The sequence below is a fragment of the Eurosta solidaginis genome, unplaced genomic scaffold (genome assembly GCF_040869045.1).
Source record: "Eurosta solidaginis isolate ZX-2024a unplaced genomic scaffold, ASM4086904v1 ctg00000151.1, whole genome shotgun sequence".
Classification (NCBI taxonomy): domain Eukaryota; kingdom Metazoa; phylum Arthropoda; class Insecta; order Diptera; family Tephritidae; genus Eurosta; species Eurosta solidaginis.
In genome coordinates, this window is record NW_027136891.1 from 194,403 (window position 1) to 213,879 (window position 19,477).

General features: G+C 38.8%; 1 protein-coding gene across 1 annotated transcript; it reads left to right on the forward strand.

The window, feature by feature from the left end:
- Positions 1-15,587: 15,587 nt before the first annotated feature.
- Positions 15,588-19,149, forward strand: LOC137235676 (uncharacterized). The gene is made up of 2 exons (XM_067758561.1): positions 15,588-15,905; positions 18,415-19,149. The coding sequence occupies exons 1-2, from the start codon at positions 15,588-15,590 to the stop codon at positions 19,147-19,149; spliced, it is 1,053 nt and encodes a 350-aa protein (XP_067614662.1).
- Positions 19,150-19,477: the final 328 nt, after the last annotated feature.

Genomic DNA, 19,477 nt, shown 5'->3' on the forward strand with positions numbered 1-19,477 from the left:
TAAATTAAGTCAAAATTCAACTCCAGTAATGATATGATGCAACAAAATACAAAAATAAAAGAAAATTTCAAAATGGGCGTGGCTCCGCCCATTTTCATTTAGTTTGTCTAGAATACTTTTATTGCCATAAGTCGAACAAAAATTTACCAATCCTTCTCAAATTTGGTAGGAGCATAGATTCTATGACGGTAACTGTTCTCTGTGAAAATGGGCGAAATCTGTGGAAGCCACGCCCAGTTTTTATACACAGTCCACCGTCTGTCCTTCCGCTCGGCCATTAACACAATAACTTGAGCAAAATCCGATATATCTTTACTAAACTTAGCCCACGTACTTACCTGAGCTCACTTTTTCTTGGTATAAAAAATGGGCGAAATCTGACCATAACCACGCCCACTTTATCGATATCGAAAATTACGAAAAATGAAAAAAATGCCATAATTCTATACCAAATACGAAAAAAGGGATGAAACATGGTAACTGGATTGGTTTGTTGACGCAAAATATAACTTTGGAAAAATCTTTGTAAAATGGGTGTGACACCTACCATATTAAGTAGAAGAAAATGAAAAAGTTCTACAAGGCGAAATCAACAGCCCTTGGAATCTTGGCAGGAATACTGTTAGTGGTATTGCATATATAAATAAATTAGCAGTACCCGACAGATGATTTTCTGGATCACCTGGTCCACATTTTGGTGGATATCACGAGAACGCCTTCACATATACATCTAAGGGCCACTCGCTTTTAAAACCCTCATTAATACCTTTAATTTGATATCCATATCGTACAAAAACATACCAGAGTCACCCCTGTCCCACCCTAATGGCGATATCTCGAAAAGGCGTCCACGTATAGAACTAATGCCCCCTCTCTCTTAAAATGCTCAGTAACACCTTTCGTTTGATACCCATATCGTACAAACATTCTAGAGTAACCCCTGGCCCACCCTAATGGCGATATCTCGAAAAGGCGTCCACCTATAGACCTAGTGTCCACTCCCTCTTAAAATGCTCAGTAACACCTTTCGTTTGATACCCATATCGTACAAACATTCTAGAGTCACCCCTGGCCCACCCTAATGGCAATATCTCGAAAAGGCGTCCACCTATAGACCTAATGCCCACTCCCTCTTAAAATGCTCAGTAACAGCTTTCGTTTGATACCCATATCGTACAAACATTCTAGAGTCACACCTGGCCCACCCTAATGGCGATATTTCGAAAAGGCGTCCACCTATAGAACTAAGGATTACTCCCTTTTAAAATACTCATTACCACCTTTCATTTGATACCCATATCGTACAAACACATTCTAGAGTCACCCTGGCCCACCCTAATGGCGATATCTCGAAAAGGCGTCCACCTATAGACCTAATGTCCACTCCCTCTTAAAATGCTCAGTAACACCTTTCGTTTGATACCCATATCGTACAAACATTCTAGAGTCACCCCTGTCCCACCCTAATGGCGATATCTCGAAAAGGCGTCCACCTATAGACCTAATGCCCACTCCCTCTTAAAATGCTCAGTAACACCTTTCGTTTGATACCCATATCGTACAAACATTCTAGAGTCACACCTGGCCCACCCTAATGGCGATATCTCGAAAAGGCGTCCACCTATAGAACTAAGGATTACTCCCTTTTAAAATACTCATTACCACCTTTCATTTGATATCCATATCGTACAAACACATTCTAGAGTCACCCTGGCCCACCCTAATGGCGATATCTCGAAAAGGCGTCCACCTATAGACCTAATGCCCACTCCCTCTTAAAATGCTCAGTAACACCTTTCGTTTGATACCCATACCGTACAAACATTCTAGAGTCACCCTTGGTCCAGCTTTATGGCGATATCTCGAAAAGGCGTCCACCTATAGAACTAAGGATTACTCCCTTTTAAAATACTCATTACCACCTTTCATTTGATACCCATATCGTACAAACACATTCTAGAGTCACCCTGGCCCACCCTAATGGCGATATCTCGAAAAGGCGTCCACCTATAGACCTAATGCCCACTCCCTCTTAAAATGCTCAGTAACACCTTTCGTTTGATACCCATATCGTACAAACATTCTAGAGTCACCATTGGTCCACCTTTATGGCGATATCTCGAAAAGGCGTCCACCTATAGAACTAAGGATTACTCCCTTTTAAAATACTCCTTACCACCTTTCATTTGATACCCATATCGTACAAACACATTCTAGAGTCACCCCTGGCCCACCCTAATGGCGATATCTCGAAAAGGCGTCCACCTATAGACCTAATGCCCACTCCCTCTTAAAATGCTCAGTAACACCTTTCGTTTGATACCCATATCGTACAAACATTCTAGAGTCACCCCTGGCCCACCCTAATGGCGATATCTCGAAAGGGCGTCCACCTATAGACCTAATGCCCACTCCCTCTTAAAATGCTCAGTAACACCTTTCGTTTGATGCACATATCGTACAAACATATTCTAGAGTCACCCCTGGCCCACCCTTATGACGATATCTCGAAAAGGCGTCCACCTATAGACCTCATGCCCACTCCCTCTTAAAATGCTCAGTAACACCTTTCGTTTGATACCCATACCGTACAAACACATTCTAGTCACCCCTGGCCCACCCTAATGGCGATATCTCGAAAAGGCGTCCACCTATAGACCTAATGCCCACTCCCTCTTAAAATGCTCAGTAACACCTTTCGTTTGATACCCATATCGTACAAACATTCTAGAGTCACCCCTGGCCCACCCTAATGGCGATATCTCGAAAGGGCGTCCACCTATAGACCTAATGCCCACTCCCTCTTAAAATGCTCAGTAACACCTTTCGTTTGATGCACATATCGTACAAACACATTCTAGAGTCACCCCTGGCCCACCCTTATGACGATATCTCGAAAAGGCGTCCACCTATAGACCTCATGCCCACTCCCTCTTAAAATGCTCAGTAACACCTTTCGTTTGATACCCATACCGTACAAACATTCTAGAGTCACCCCTGGCCCACCCTAATGGCGATATCTCGAAAAGGCGTCCACCTATAGACCTAATGCCCACTCCCTCTTAAAATGCTCAGTAACACCTTTCATTTGATTCCCATATCGTACAAACACATTCTAGAGACACCCCTGGTCCACCTTTATGGCGATATCTCGAAACGGCGTCCACCTATGGAACTAAGGATCACTCCTTTTCAAAATACTCATTAACAGCTTTCATTTGATACCCATATCGTACAAACACATTATAGAATCACCCCTGGTCCACCTTAATGGGGACATCTCGAAAAGGCGTCCACCGATAGACCTAAGGCCCACTCCCTCTTAAAATGCTCAGTAACACCTTTCATTTGATACCCATATCGTACAAACAAATTCTAGAGTCAGCCCTGGTCTACCTTTATGGCGATATCCCTAAATGGCGTTCATCCATAGAACTATGGCCTATTCTCTCTTAAAATACTCTTTAATACCTTTCATTTGATACACATGTTATACAACCACATTCCAGGGTTACCCCAGATTGATTTTCCTTATTTTGTCTCCATAGCTCTCAACTGAGTATGTTATGTTCGGTTACACCCGAACTTAGCCTTCCTTACTTGTTTAATGTTGATGTTTCCGACAACATAGAAGTTTGGGTTGTTTTGGAATCGTTTCAACTTAAAGTGTCACGAAAATTAAACTTGCCGAATTACATGTAAAGTTACTCCAGTGGTGAAATACCTTCAAGCGATTTGATTCTTAATTTTCTATAACTTACAAGTTATCTATTTAAAATGTTATGTCAAACATTTATACAAGTTTTGTTCGATACAATCAAGTGTGGCAACTACATGCGAGGGAAGAAACTAAAAATGAGCTGAGCTGCAACTGAAAGAATTGGGAACAGTTTTGCGACTACTATTTTCATTTCTATTTGCAAAGGGAAGTTCAAAACTATAAATTAAATAAATTATAAAATATAAAATTTGGTGAAAGTGCGTCTAATAAAACAAAATAATAAATTGTATAATGTTTAGTGTGTGCCAGCATATTTGATGTAAGCCTAATTGACGTTCGGTTAGTAAGTGCCACCGTGCTGTGATGGTAGCGTGCTTCGCCAGCCACACCGTATGCCCTGGGTACACACTCCGGGGAAAGCAACATCAAAATTTTAGAAATAAGGTTTTTCAATTAGAAGAAAATTTCTGTAAGCGGGGTCGCCCCTCGGCAGTGTTGGCAAGCGCCACGATTGTATTTCTGTCATGAGAAGCTCTCAGTGAAAGATCATTTGCCTTGCAGATGCCGTTCGGAGTCGGCAAGAAACATGTAGGTCCCGTCCGGCCAATTTTTAGGAAAAATCAAGAGGAGAACGACGCAAATTGGGAGAGCCTTAGATCTCTTCGGAGGTTATCGCGCCTTACATTTATTTATTTATATGGCAACATAGGTACTTTCGTACAAAGCGTCGCAACAACTTTTTTTGTTCATTTGACTGCTAAAACGGTCAATTACGAATCAACGATTTGTGCGCAGTTCATTCAACATCTTGTTGCGTTGAATAAAAATTAATAGAAATTTCGGCTGAATTAACTATTATTTCGGTTGATTTTACCAGTCTTTTTCTTTCAGGGTATATATAAATGAATAAATTAAGTTAAACTCCTGTATTCGTACAATGAAATTACATGAATCTGTGAAATTGTATTACTATTGTGAAATTTAAATATTTGTAAACAGTATTTATGTAAATTTATTTCACATTCACAGTTTAATAATGCAAAACATTTTATAAAAAAAAATCTCGGCTGGGTATGTTTCCAACTGGGAAGGTTTATATATTACTAACTCCCTATGCATAAATAGCAAGTGGTATTTTCTCATAATGTTGTTGTATTATTTGCTTTGATACACTTCCACAATTTACATACCGATTTGATATTTAAATTGCTGTGCATAATAGACCGGATGTCCCACGGGTCGGTCGGCTAGCAGTTATACGTTTGGTCAACTAACCAGTTAATCATGCACGATTAGAAAGATATGTATGTAGTGTCTGGTCATGTCTGCATAAACACATATGTACATAAAAGATGTACGAAAATTTAATGTCTTTAATGTAATTCTCATTTATTGGCCATAATAAATTGGTAGCGTTTTACGCAAATTTCCTCTTAATGACAGGATATTAAAGAATTTAGCCAGTTTTAAAGCTAGCTTACTTACTTACTTACTTACTTAATTGGCGCTTAACCGTCTAAACGGTTATGGCCGTCCAACAAGGCGCGCCAGTCGCTCCTTCGCTCCGCCAACCGGCGCCAATTGGTCACACCAAGGGAGTTTAAATCGTTTTCCACCTGGTTCTTCCAACGGAGTGGGGGCCGCCCTCTACCTCTGCTTCCATAGGCGGGTTCCGATAGAAACACTTTTTTGGCCGGAGCATCATCTTTCATTCGCATAACATGGCCTAGCCAGCGCTGCCGCTGCGTTTTAATTCGCTGGACTATGTTGATGTCTGCGTATAGCTCGTACAGCTCATCATTAAATCTTCTTCGGTACTCGCCATCGCCAACGCGTAGAGGTCCATAAATCTTTCGAAGAACTTTTCTCTCGAACACTCCCAAAGCCGCTTCATCTGCTGTTGTCATGGTCCATGCTTCTGCCCCATATAGCAGGACGGGTACGATAAGTGACTTGTAGAGTATGATTTTCGTTCGCCGAGAGAGGACTTTACTTTTCAATTGCCTACCTAGTCCAAAGTAGCATTTATTGGCAAGATTGATTCTTCGCTGGATTTCAGTGCTGATGTTGTTGCTAATGTTGATGCTGGTTCCCAAATAAACGAAGTCTTTTACTATTTCGAAATTATGGCTGCCAACAGTAGCGTGGTTGCCAAGGCGCATATGCGCTGACTCTTTGCTCGATGACAGCAGGTACTTCGTTTTGTCCTCATTCACCATCAAACCCATCTTTACCGCTCCTTTTTCCAGCTTGGAGTAAGCAGAACTAACAGCGCGGGTGTTTAGGCCGATGATATCAATGTCATCAGCATATGCCAGTAATTGCACGCTTTTATACTATATTGTTCCAGTGCGGTTAAGTTCTGCAGCTAGTATAATTTTCTCCAGCATCAAATTAAAGAAATCGCACGATAGGGGGTCACCCTGTCTGAAACCTCGTTTAGTTTCGAACGGCTCGGAGAGGTCCTTCCCAATTCTGACTGAGCTGATGGTGTTGCTTAACGTCATTTTGCACAGCCGTATAAATTTTGCGGGGAAACCAAATTCAGACATAGCGGCATATAGGCAGCTCCTTTTCGTGCTGTTGAAGGCAGCTTTAAAGTCGACGAAGAGGTGATGTGTGTCGATTCTCTTTTCACGGGTTTTTTCCAAGATTTGGCGCATTGTGAAAATCTGGTCGATGGTAGATTTACCAGGTCTGAAGCCGCACTGATAAGGTCCAATCAGCCGGTTCACGGTGGGCTTCAATCTTTCGCACAATACACTTGAAAGGACCTTATATGCGATATTGAGAAGGCTGCTTCCACGATAGTTGGTGCATTTTGCAGTATCCCCCTTATTGTGGACTGGGCAAAGAACACTTAGATTCCAACCGTCGGGCATGCTTTCGTCCGCACATATTTTGCTAAGAAGCTGCTGCATGTGCCTTACCAACTCCTCGCCGCCGAACTTGAATAGCTCCGCAGGCACTCCATCAGCGCCCACGGCCTTGTTGTTTTTCAATCTGGTTATTGCTATTCTAACTTCGTCATAATCGGGCGGGGGGACATATATTCCATCATCATCGATTGCGGGATCGGGTTCTTCATCTCTGCGCGGTGAATTGCTGCCTCCATTTAGGAGAGCAGAGAAGTGTTCCCTCCATAATCTAAGCACTCTCTGGACATCAGTTACAAGGTCGCCGTTTTCATTCGTACAGGAGTTTGCCCCGGTCTTAAAACCTTCCGTCTGTCGCCGTATTTTTTGGTAGAATTTTCGGGCGTTATTCCTGGTGGCTAGCAGCTCAAGCTCCTCGCACTCACGCCTTTCTGCTTCTGCTTTTTTCTTCCTGAAAAGGCGTCTCGCTTCCCTTTTCAACTCACGATAGCGTTCACACACTCCTCTTGTCGCGCTCGCTTTTAACGTAGCCCTGTAGGCAGCGTCTTTTCTTTCGGTTGCAACGCGGCATTCTTCATCATACCAGTTGTTTTTTCGTGGCCGCCGGTAACCAATTTTTTCCTCGGCGGCAGTATGAAGTGCTTTGGAGATATGCTCCCACTGCTCCTGTATTCCTTCAGGATGAGTTGTGCCCTCAGAGAGCAGGTGTGAGAGTCGAGTTGCGAAATCATTGGCAGTCTGTTGTGATTGAAGCTTTCCGACGTTAAGCTTTCCTTGTGTTTTTTGTTCCTTGTTTTTAGCCGCGTTGAGGCGGGTGCGTATTTTGGCTGCAACGAGATAATGGTCCGAATCGATATTAGGTCCTCGGATCGTTCGCACATCTAAAACACTGGAGGCATGCCGTCCGTCTATCACAACGTGATCGATCTGATTGCGAGTATTTCGATCAGGAGACAGCCATGTAGCTTGATGTATCTTTTTATGCATGAACCTCGTGCTTGATATGACCATGTTTCGAGCACCGGCAAAGTCAATCAGCCTCAGTCCGTTAGGAGAAGTTTCATTGTGTAGGCTGAACTTTCCGACTGTAGGGCCAAAAACACCTTCTTTGCCCACCCTGGCGTTAAAGTGACGGGGGCAGCGCTCGTATGTGTGTTCTAATTGTTCATAAAAAGTGTCTTTCACCTCATCGTCTTTCTCCTCTGTCGGCGCATGGGCGCAGATGAATGATATATTAAAAAATTTTGCTTTATTCGAGTAGCGGCGAGACGCTCGTCCACAGGCGTGAACGCCAGCACTTGGCGACAAAGTCTCTCTCCCACCACGAATCCGACGCCGAAACTGCGCTCATTCGCATGGCCACTCCAATATATGTCACAATTTTTGATCTTCTTTCTTCCTTGCTTCGTCCAACGCATTTCTTGGATGGCGGTGATGTCAGATTTTGCTTTGACGAGGACATCAACCAGCCGGGCATCTGCACCAATCCCATTCAGGGAGCGGACGTTCCAGGTGCATGCCCTCAATTCATTGTCCTTCAAACGTTTGCCATGGTCGTCATCAATAGAGAGTGTATTTATCCGAGGCTTGTTGTTATATTTCATTGGAGTATGGTTTTACGTGGCGGGTCCCAAGCCCAGCGCACAACCCGCTCAGCGGGGGTGAAAATATTACTTGGCACGTTTATATAGCGAGCCGCTTGCTCCAAGACAGACGCCCGCTTGCAGCCGCACCTAGAGGTGTACAGACGCTGCCGATGAAATCTCCCCCCGGCTAGCCCTTAAACCGATTATGTCAGAGTGGCCTAGCCAGGTTGTCGCCTTCTCACATTAGCTCACCGCTAAACGGGTGTTTAGCGGCTACCCTAAAGCTAGCTTAGGTAATATTAAATGTGTGTATGTATAGCAGCTAAATAGCAGTGGCTTAATAATTGTTATGGTTTATTATTTTCCAGAATTTATAAAATAATCTCATGCATTTTTTCGCTAAAACTAGGCAAACCAATCTCAAAAACACTTTCGAAACAATTCCACAATTCGAGAAAATTTTACGAAAGGTTTGAACTTTTTATTTCGAGCTTTCTGAAGTTTTTGATCATGTAATTTTGCCGCCCAAACAATTTTGGTCTCAAAAGGTAAAAGTTATAGGTATCACAAAGTTCGCCTTGATTTTTTGAAATTTTTTTTTTCGAATAGTGTTCCAGATTTTGTTGCATATAAAAAATTAAATTATTATGGCCGTAGTAGGTTTAGCTGGCGAAACTTGCTATTTTCAAATAAACCATTGAGCCAAAATAATTTATTTTAGCAAAAAATGTGTTTCCCCGCTTTTTTGAGGAGAAGTTAGCATCCAATGTAACGCAAACCAATAAATTTTATTTATTTATTGTATCTAAAAAACTAAAAACGGGGAACTGGGGGTGTGTTCTGTCCTCTTCTCTTATTAGAACTGCATACATTTTGGGTCTCTAAGCTTATATAACAGCTAGTATAAGGGGAGTTTTTGAAAAATATTAGTGGCGATATATCGCACACTTACGCAAACAAAATTGTCCGATGATCGGGTAATGTAGTGCAATGCATTTACCTTTACCGTTACCTTTACCTTTACCTTTACCTTTACCTTTACCTTTACCTTTACCTTTACCTTTACCTTTACTTTTACCTTTACCTTTACCTTTACCTTTACCTTTACCTTTACCTTTACCTTTACCTTTACCTTTACCTTTACCTTTACCTTTACCTTTACCTTTACCTTTACCTTTACCTTTACCACCTTTGCCTTTACCTTTACCTTTACCTTTACCTATGCTTTTACCTTTACCTATATCTTTACCTTTACCTTTAACTTTACCTTTACCTTTACCTTTACCTTTACCTTAACCTTCACCTTTACCTTTACCTTTCTTTTACCTTTACCTTTACCTTTACCTTTACCTTTACCTTTACCTTTACCTTTACCTTTACTTTTACCTTTACCTTTACCTTTACCTTAACCTTTACCTTTACCTTTAATTTTACCTTTACCTTTACCTTTACTTTTACCTTTACCTTTACTTTTACCTTTACTTTTACCTTTACCTTTACCTTTCCTTTACCTTTACCTTTACCTTTACCTTTACTTTTACCTTTACCTTTACCTTTACCTTAACCTTTGCCTTTACCTTTACCCTTACCTTTACTTTTACCTTTACATTTACCTTTACCTTTACCACCTTTGCCTTTACCTTTACCTTTACCTTAACCTTTACTTTTGCCTTTACCTTTACCTTTACTTTTACCTTTACCTTTACCTTTACCTTTACTTTTACCTTTACCTTTACCTTTACCTTTACCTTTACCTTTACCTTTACTTTTACCTTTACCTTTACTTTTACCTTTAATTTTACCTTTACCTTTACCTTTCCTTTACCTTTACCTTTACCTTTACTTTTACCTTTACCTTTACCTTTACCTTAACCTTTACCTTTACCTTTAATTTTACCTTTACCTTTACTTTTACCTTTACCTTTGCCTTTACCTTTACCTTTACCTTTACCTTTACCTTTACCTTACCTTTAGCTTTACCTTTAGCTTTACCTTTACCTTTACCTTTACCTTTACATTTACCTTTACTTTTACCTTTACCTTTAGCTTTACCTTTACCTTTACCCTTACCTTTACTTTTACCTTTACATTTACCTTTACCTTTACCACCTTTGCCTTTACCTTTACCTTTACCTTTACCTTTACCTTTACCTTTACCTTTACCTTTACCTTTACCTTTACATTTACCTATACCTTTACCTTTACCTTAACCTTTACCTTTACTTTTACCTTTACCTTTACCTTTACTTTTACCTTTACCTTTACCTTTACCTTTACCTTTACCTTTACCTTTACCTTTACCTTTACCTTTGCCTTTACCTTTACCTTTACCTTTACCTTTACCTTTACCTTTACCTTTACCTTTACCTTTACCTTTACCTTTACCTTTACCTTTACCTTTACCTTTACCTTTACGTTTAACTTTACCTTTACCTTTACCTTTACCTTTACCTTTACCTTTACCTTTACCTTTACCTTTACCTTTACCTTTCCCTTTACCTTTACCTTTACCTTTACCTTTACCTTTACCTTTACCTTTACCTTTACCTTTACCTTTACCTTTAGCTTTAGCTTTACCTTTACCTTTACCCTTACCTTTACTTTTACCTTTACATTTACCTTTACCTTTACCACCTTTGCTTTTACCTTTACCTGTACCTTTACCTTTACTTTTACCTTTACATTTACCTTTACCTTTACCACCTTTGCCTTTACCTTTACCTTTACATATACTTTTACCTTTACCTATATCTTTAACTTTACCTTTAACTTTACCTTTACCTTTACCTTTACCTTTACCTTTACCTCTCTACTTCTGCCTCTACTTCTACCTCTTTCTATGAAAATTTTGAGGAATTGTATATCACTTGCAGTGAGACGAAATATCTATGTACATATGAATGTTGATAGAGACAGCAACTATATTTGCAACCAGCTGTGAAATGCATTTGTTCAAATGAGATATGTAAGTGTAAATCATTTTCCGTGACCCTAAATCTTTTCCATACTTTCATATAAATAGCTCCCTAACCTATCCTATCGCACTTAGTAAAGCAATCACAAGCATACCTATGGCTGCCCATTAGGGTGGTTCCTCATAATTCATATAAACTTTGTTTTCCGGGCTCACTCCAAAACTTAAAACTATTTTTTTTTTTTGTAATATCCAAAATCAATAATACTATAGTTTGCGATATTACATAGATTGGTCCCGATTTTAAACGGTTAAATGGATCACACAAAAGTAAGAGTAATTTTTTCTAGTGCGAACAAGAATTCACTATGCTGCTAATAAATAAATACACAACAACAGCGAAGCCTAGAGCTAAGAGATTATTTCACATACATACATGTTGTCATCACCAAAGAGCAGAAGTTATTACACAAACATACACATGCATATAACTAGAAGGCAAAAGGGAATATCAGATATATAAATGACAAATAAATAAGCAGCTGTTGCAGAAGGCTGTTCGCGAAAAGTCTAGACCATATGAGAAATAGACGAACGAGGCAGCTGAGTGTATGAAAGCAGTGCAAGCTAGGGAGTATGAAGTTAGTTTGATTTTAACACGTTATAAGTGAATACGCGAGTATTTTATTTGCGAATTACTATTCTCAAAGTTTACAAATTTAATTTGACTTTGTGAAATTTATGATATTAACTGCAGGCCCTGGAAATATCACGGTTTCATATATAATATGGCTTTTGACCACAAATTTTATTGCATTGAGTCTTCGTGGTATAATCTGAACTTGAGCTCCTTTCAACACTTTTTAACCATTTCCAATCAGGATCAAAATATATATGTTATATACGCAAATCGAATTGGGTCTTTAGAAATTTTTAGTTTTTTGAAGCCGGCACCTGTGCCCCACCCCTAAACTGTCCCCAATCGGTATCAAAATGCATGTAATATATTTGATTTTGTTATAACCTTTTGAAGTAGTGAGTCTGTTTATGATTATTTTGTTTATAATGCACAAATACATAAGTATCTCAATTCAGAGCAATTCTACCAACCAAAAATGCTCTACATTGCAAAGTAGCAGAAACAGGTGTCAAGATTACAATTTGAGAAATGTTTGCGACGGTGCATTGAGATATTTATATTTGCACAAGTATTTGCATTGCATTTTTTTTTTTCATTGCATCAATTGGAGAGGAATTCCTCTTTTTCGTCTGTTAAGATTTGCAAAAGTCAAGTTCGAATAAAAAGTAAAGTGATGATGTGTCTGCCTGATTGACATATTGGAATGAGTGTAGCTTTAGTTTTTGTACACGCATTGCAGACAGACTGAGAATTGAAGAAAACAAGTAAGGAAGGCTAAATTCGGGTGTAACCGAACATTACATACTCAGCTGCCAAATTACAGCTTGCAAAACTTTAAAATTAACTTCTTTTAAAAGTGGCCGGTGCCACGCCGATTGTCCAAAATTTTCCCAATTTTCTATTCTGCGTAATAAGATCAAGCACCTACCAAGTTTCATCGCTTTATTCGTCTTTGGTAATGAATTATCTTACTTTTTCGGTTTTTAGAAATTTTCGATATCGAAGAAGTGGGCGTGGTTATAGTCCGATTTCGTTCATTTTAAATAGCGATCTGAGATGAGTGCCCAGGGACTTACGTACCCAATTTCATTAAGATACCTCAAAATTTACTTAAGTTATCGTGTTTACGGACAGACGGGCCGATGGACATGGCTAAATGAATTTCTTTTTCGCCCAGATCATTTTGATTTATAGAAGTATATATCTATCTCGATTAGTCTATGCCGTTACGGGGTTCCGTTATGCGAACAAAATTAATATACTCTGACAGCTCTGCTCAGCTGAGTATAAAAATATACATATTCAGCACCAATTTGTTGATCAACTTGTGCAATACCCGGTTCATGCTTTACCCGCAAAAGCAGCTTTTTGGCACAATAGAATTACTCGAGAAGTTTATGCAGGTCCATTGCTCTATCTTATTTTTGTTTGTTATAGAAGATCCAATGTTTGCAATACCTTAAGTATATGACTGATTTAAGTAGTTTTATAAGAAAAATGCTCGGAAAATATATCCACTCTTTGGCTTCTTATATCTATAGATACAATGTTCATCCTACAGAAAAGAGCAGATCGTCATTCCTTGCTTACTTAGAATTTAACTGTAAGATAGCAAACCTTCTGAAAACTTTATCATTTACCTTTTCATCAACACAGTGTGATCCACTCGTATTTAAATTGATAATTTGAAACATTTTGTAATACAAATCGCATACCTAAATCTATCCTGAAAAAATTAAACAAAAAAAAAAAAAAACAGCTGACTTTTGCTTACAGTTTTGCCATGCGCTTAACTGACATTCCATTCCTCAGTTAGCATGTCGAAAGCTAGAAATTCTATAATATAAAGATAACTGATTAATTGGTGATGGTGAAAACGGCCCTTAGTGATTGGAGAAAAAATTCTTATCACGAAAAAAGTTAATAAAGAGTTTAAGTAGATAAGCCCATAAACTTGCATCTGGTATGATATGATGCAACTTTAGTTGGAATTTTTTTAGACTCTCAACAGAGCCCGCGTATTCAAACGCAATTACGGCATTTTAGTTCAAAAGAGAAACTGTTAATACCCACTCTCAAGCACCTCCAATCGTAGTGATTTTGGGACGTGCAAACAACCCAGGCCATATTTAAGTGATTATTTTGGCCCAAATGGATACTACGAATAAATTGAAATAAACTGTCCGAAAATTTAGCACCGTAAATTGGTCATGCAACAATTACACATGATGGATTCACACCAAGGATCGACATAGTAAACAGCAGACCCGACGGTCTGCCATTTCTGCACCCTGACGGTAACCCTCTGTCTCAATTGTGGCCCAATATCTCTTTCGAAGCTCAGACGAGAAACCACATATGCCGTTTACTCGATATTAGATGGCGTTAAACGGCTTACACTCAAGCTTGCCCAAGGCATAGATCCTTGTTGCAGTGGCTAATGGTATTTTTTTCGCCATTTCGTCTGCAGTCGGGATGTGTAGAATGGCACGTAATGCTGCTGTAGGGGTTGTTGTCGTTGTTGTTGTTGTATTACCGATAAAGACACACCACGACTGCTTTGGGGAGTGTTATCGCTGTTGATGGTCCTTTGCCGGATATAGATCCGGTACGTTCCGGTAACAAAGCAACATTAAGGTACTAGCCCGACCATATCGGGAACGATTTATATGACTATATTAAACCTTCTAAGCAAGCCATGCCACCCTCCCCACTCCCAAGTTCCATGAGGAACTTTGGGACGCCTGAACCTCACCTATTAAGCAAACAGGATTCGCCACGGCGTGGTTGACAATTGGGTTGGAGATGCTATATATTGCGCTAACAACCCCTTGAGAGGGTTGCGCTACACAACCCCTTGAATCAATTTGGTATTTTCGCCCTTATCGCCCCTTACGACAGGCATACCTACCGCGGTTATATTCTAATCCCCCTAACCCGCTGGGTGGCTGCTGTAGGGGTAGTTTTAGCGCTCCAGTTACGCTTATAATTGATAATCTGCATATCCCTTAAAGATTTTTGATATATGTACTTTTTTGTGTGGCTGTCCACCAAACAACTGCCATTAATACCAAATAAGAAAGTTTGGGTAATGACCACACATGCATCCTCTTGCATATATACAGTGCCGCGGATGCATTCTTCGCTCTTTCTTCCACTGGAGTTTCCACGACAACTTACTATTTAGTACAATGCCTAGATATTTTCTAATGTGCTTTTCTTATAGAATTAGCCTTCTAAGCTAAGAATTCGTCCAACTAGGGATCTTATGTTTTCTAGTAAACAACTCTATATCGGATTTTCCGCGTTAGTGGTTAACCCGACTCCAGATACCCAATTATGTGCATTCCGAAGTGCCTGTTCCATCATAAAGCTTATTGTAGGTAGACATCTGCCGCTTATGATGACTGAAACGTTATCTGCATATGACGTGGGTTTGACTGCTATCCTGTCAAACCGCCTAAGCAATTGATTGATGATGAGCGTCTACAACATTGGTGATAATACGGATGGGGTACGGCGTTACTCTATTTGCAGATATCCACGCAGTTCTTTGAATGCCCGTTACGCGCAGTTTCATCAAAATCGGAGATATACAAATTTGAGGAATATTTCACCCTAAAGAAAGAGTCACCCGTTTTGCTGCTTCAAATTCACACGTCATTAGTACAATTTTTTGTAACTTTAAACAAAATGAAATTTTCAGCAATTTTATAAAAAACTCTTTTTTGTGCTGCTGCAGTTTTGTAACTTTTTATTTATTTTTTTAATTTTTAATTAAATATTAACAGCGTATCACATACCGGTTAAGTAAAAATTATTCACGCGTAGTTTTCACTCGTACGTATAAATGCCATCATCTACTAATTTCACATTGCCAACTTCGCGTGGTTTATTCTATTCTTCTGATGACAAATATGTGAAACCAAGAGAACCCAAGAAAAGAGCGCCACCATTGGAGGCATGCAAATTTCAATATCCAAAAATTTACAACAAATTTGCAGAATATAAAAAAGATAATCTACCCATCGAATTTCAAACCACACCCGATACATTATTCAATTTGGCAGCTCGTGTCGTGGATGAAATTCCGTTGCCGTCAGTTTATGAATGGTCGAACTATGAATGTTATCAATGGATACGCAAATATGGGTATCCACAATATCAGGTAAGGTATTGAACAACTAGGCATGCGATTGGTTGGCTGACTTGTTGGTGTTGCAAGTCCCGTAAAGATTCCATTTGGTGCACATAGAGCTGGACTCGATTCGTTTTTTTTTTTTTTTTTGAAAATCTGATTTGTCGATTCGATTCACAAAACAAATCAATTTAACAGATTAAATCGAGTCTAAATAAGTTTATTGCTGCATAATTGTTTCCACGATTTTGATCCTGAAAAAAAGCTCGCCAATTTCTTTCTCGTTTCGTTAATTGGCGCTAATTCGCAAAAACATGGTTCTTCATATCGCCCTCCCATCGAATTGGATGCATGGGATTGGAATTAGTGTATTTGATACTGAGATAACATAATTTTTGTGTTTTATAAAATTTAATCATAGCAGAATTAAAGAAACCTTCCTCGTGTTCCATGGAGCATGAACAATTTTTATTTAAGATATTCCAATTTTGTGCGCAGAAATTTCTATAGAAAAATCTGCCTTCTCTGCAATTTTAGCTTAGAAATCAACCATAGAATAACTCTTGTCAGTAACGCGCTATAAATTTCTCATTATACCAGCTCTGATATATGTTTCGGAAAAACGGACCGTGTGGAGGGACAATGGTTTGGTCCAGTGAACGAGAAAAGTTCTGCGACGATGTATGGTTCCTTCCGTAATGCCAACCGCTAGGTTATATTATGGTAATGCATAAAGATGCTCTGACACAAATTGTATGCCTATCGGCACCCTTATTTGAAAGCAGACGAAGTGGGAAGATTAACACCAAGAAGTCTTGAACTTCCTTGGTGTCAGTTATATTGAAACAAGGATAGCTGGCGTGATTTGTTAAGCAACGCCAAAATCGCCTAGGCGGAGCGCTCATAATTTAGGAATCTGATATGTATGTGAAAAATATGAGGCTCAGAAATTTGATCATATAGGAGTCTTTTATGACTCCGATATGATGAAAACTATGAGCTATGTATGTGCCAAGAGTGTTTAGCAAATAAAGCAACTTTATAACAAACGTTCCCATTTTATAATAATTTAATAAAATCATTGTTATAACGTATCGCTGTTCACGATTTAAGTTGGTATGGACGTTTCTCTCAAATCATCTCCATAATATGTGTATTTTAACAATGTGATTATTTTGGACTTTTTTCATTGCAACCACAAAACTGCATCCGTGGTATGCCCTGGTAGGTGTGTCCAGATCTCTTTGTCTTTAATTAGAGCTGACTCACTTTGTCCAACTTTTATGGTTTTCACCCAAAATTCCTGCTTCTAAGCCAATAATCACATTTTTAATGTGATGCGTCCAAAATCCCTCCTGATCTGAAATCCCAAATACAAAGCACGTAAATGACTCTGAAAAGCAAATTATGAGCAGAATTAGTATCAGACGACCACTGCAAGAAGGGATACAAACTAATTTCGGGCTCTTAAATGACCTCATAATGAGTGTAAACGCTCCGATTAAGGTGTCTGTTAGGCTTCGTTTTTCACTCCGAATGTTTGCTGGGAGGTTATGATTCTAAATTAAGTTGAAACTATTTTATTTTGACTATGAATATGCGCCAGTGAAGGTAAATGTATTAAAAAATTACAGTAAATATATTGTAACGAATTTAGGGAAATCCCGCTTATTGTGCACCGTCTGCTTACGTTCAAATCGCTGAACTGTCGAATAAATAACTCCAATATTCCTTATTGCAAAATTGTCTTTATTTAGATTACTTTGGGAGTAGTACAATTATACTTCATTAACCGCGTGTTTAAATCAAACTGATTACTGATTCCTCAGCTTGCGCTGCTTTTCTGCTCTCGGTTTTCTCGCTCACCCATTTCTCCTAAGGTCTAGTCATTTCGCGAAAATGTGTTCGAGAACAATTTTATCTCTTGCTTGGTTACCAGCGATATGCATGTATATTTGTAGTTTAAGCTTTTCCACTAGCCATATTAGTGTATGTGTTAGTAACAACTCTTAGCTTATTACTACATATGTGTATGTGAGATATTCATCGCCTCCTTCTATCAATCTGTGTAAATGATGATTGATGTGTTCATGTGTGGCTTGCTTTAATGTAGACGTCGGCAAAATGAAAATGAATAATTGTTAGTCAGAGCGCGATGATCCGCTTAATGCATCATATTTACAACAAATATTCGTTCGATGTTACTGCGCCAAATGCTCTGCGACTACTAAATGAAAGAGAATAAGAATACGTGTGAATTGAGTGCGAATATTTGTTTCAGTGTTTGGCGGCGTCTGCTTTAATGTGTTTGTGGTATGAGTATTTACTAACAGCACAGTGATGCTAATAATCGCAACAATATTTTCTGCTAATTTCGATCAATCAATATTATATTGTACCTACTGTAACTGTAAAATGATGTATTTTCGAAGACCTATTAAATCGATTAAAAATCGATTCGAAATCCAGCTCTAGGTGCTCATACGCCATTATGATACCACAAATCCTTCCAAGCTATACAAATTTAATTTCTTTGCAGAACACATTTCGCGTAAATCTAATTACTGGACGTAAATTATTGTTGGTGAATGCGCAGGCACTTTCAGCAATGAATATAACAAATTTTGAACACATCACACATATCGCTTATGGCATACGACTTTTATTTTATTTTGAGATGACAAAATTTATGCGAAATTTATCTTTGCCTCCTGAACATTATAGCGAATTATATAAATTGTTTCGCATGCAAACTGGACTCAAATTTGAAAACGTACGACGTACAGATCTTTGGCGACGCATGCAAATGCTGCGTCCCACCGGCAAACCCAATAATCATTGGGATTTACTTGAACGCTGGCTGGCAAGAGAACAAGGCACAATTGAAAGATTTGGCGGTATGGATCGTTACAAATTGTATGCGTGTAAAGCTGATCCGCCACATAAACTACCTAAACGCGGTATTCAGTTTTGTACTTGTCGCGCATTCTGCAATTGTTATTGGACTCAAGATAGCTCAAGCAAGCCAGATATTTTGTCTGTATTGGAACCGGATAGAAAAAAAGAACAAATTCCACCAGAATGTTGTAAAACATGTGTGCTACCCTGTAGCTGTCACTGGCCATCTAAATATTACAAGTTAAATGGTATTTTGAGCTGTCTAAAACAAAATTATCCATACAGATATAATGCAAGAGAAAGAGCTAAATTCGAAACCATTTATAGTACTTTTAGTGAGGGAGCCGACTTTTTTGCTCACCAGCAGGTTTCATGAGTAATATAAATAAATTTATTGATATATATATATATGAATGAAATAAGTGTTTGGTAATTAAATTAATTATAAAATAATATTTTGGTAATTAAGTAACTAAATTTCCTTTAAAAATTTTTCTATAAGCGGTAATTAGAAGCAAATTTTAAAGATGCCGGTTAGTTTTATTTCATTTAGAACCATCTCTAGACTATCATCTCTAGATGGAGGCACGAGAGAAAAGAAAAACGTGAAATTATTTAACCCAAAAATCTAGCTCCCGGGAATGGGACATATGTGAACGCCTATATTAATTATTGTGGATTTATTGTAGATTAGTGCTAGTAAA

Excerpts from the sequence above, each read along its gene's own strand:
- LOC137235676 (XM_067758561.1), top strand. The coding sequence starts at position 15,588 with ATGCCATCATCTACTAATTTCACATTGCCAACTTCGCGTGGTTTATTC. Across the intron at positions 15,906-18,414 it reads ATGGGTATCCACAATATCAG|AACACATTTCGCGTAAATCT; the intron begins GTAAGGTATTGA and ends ATTTCTTTGCAG.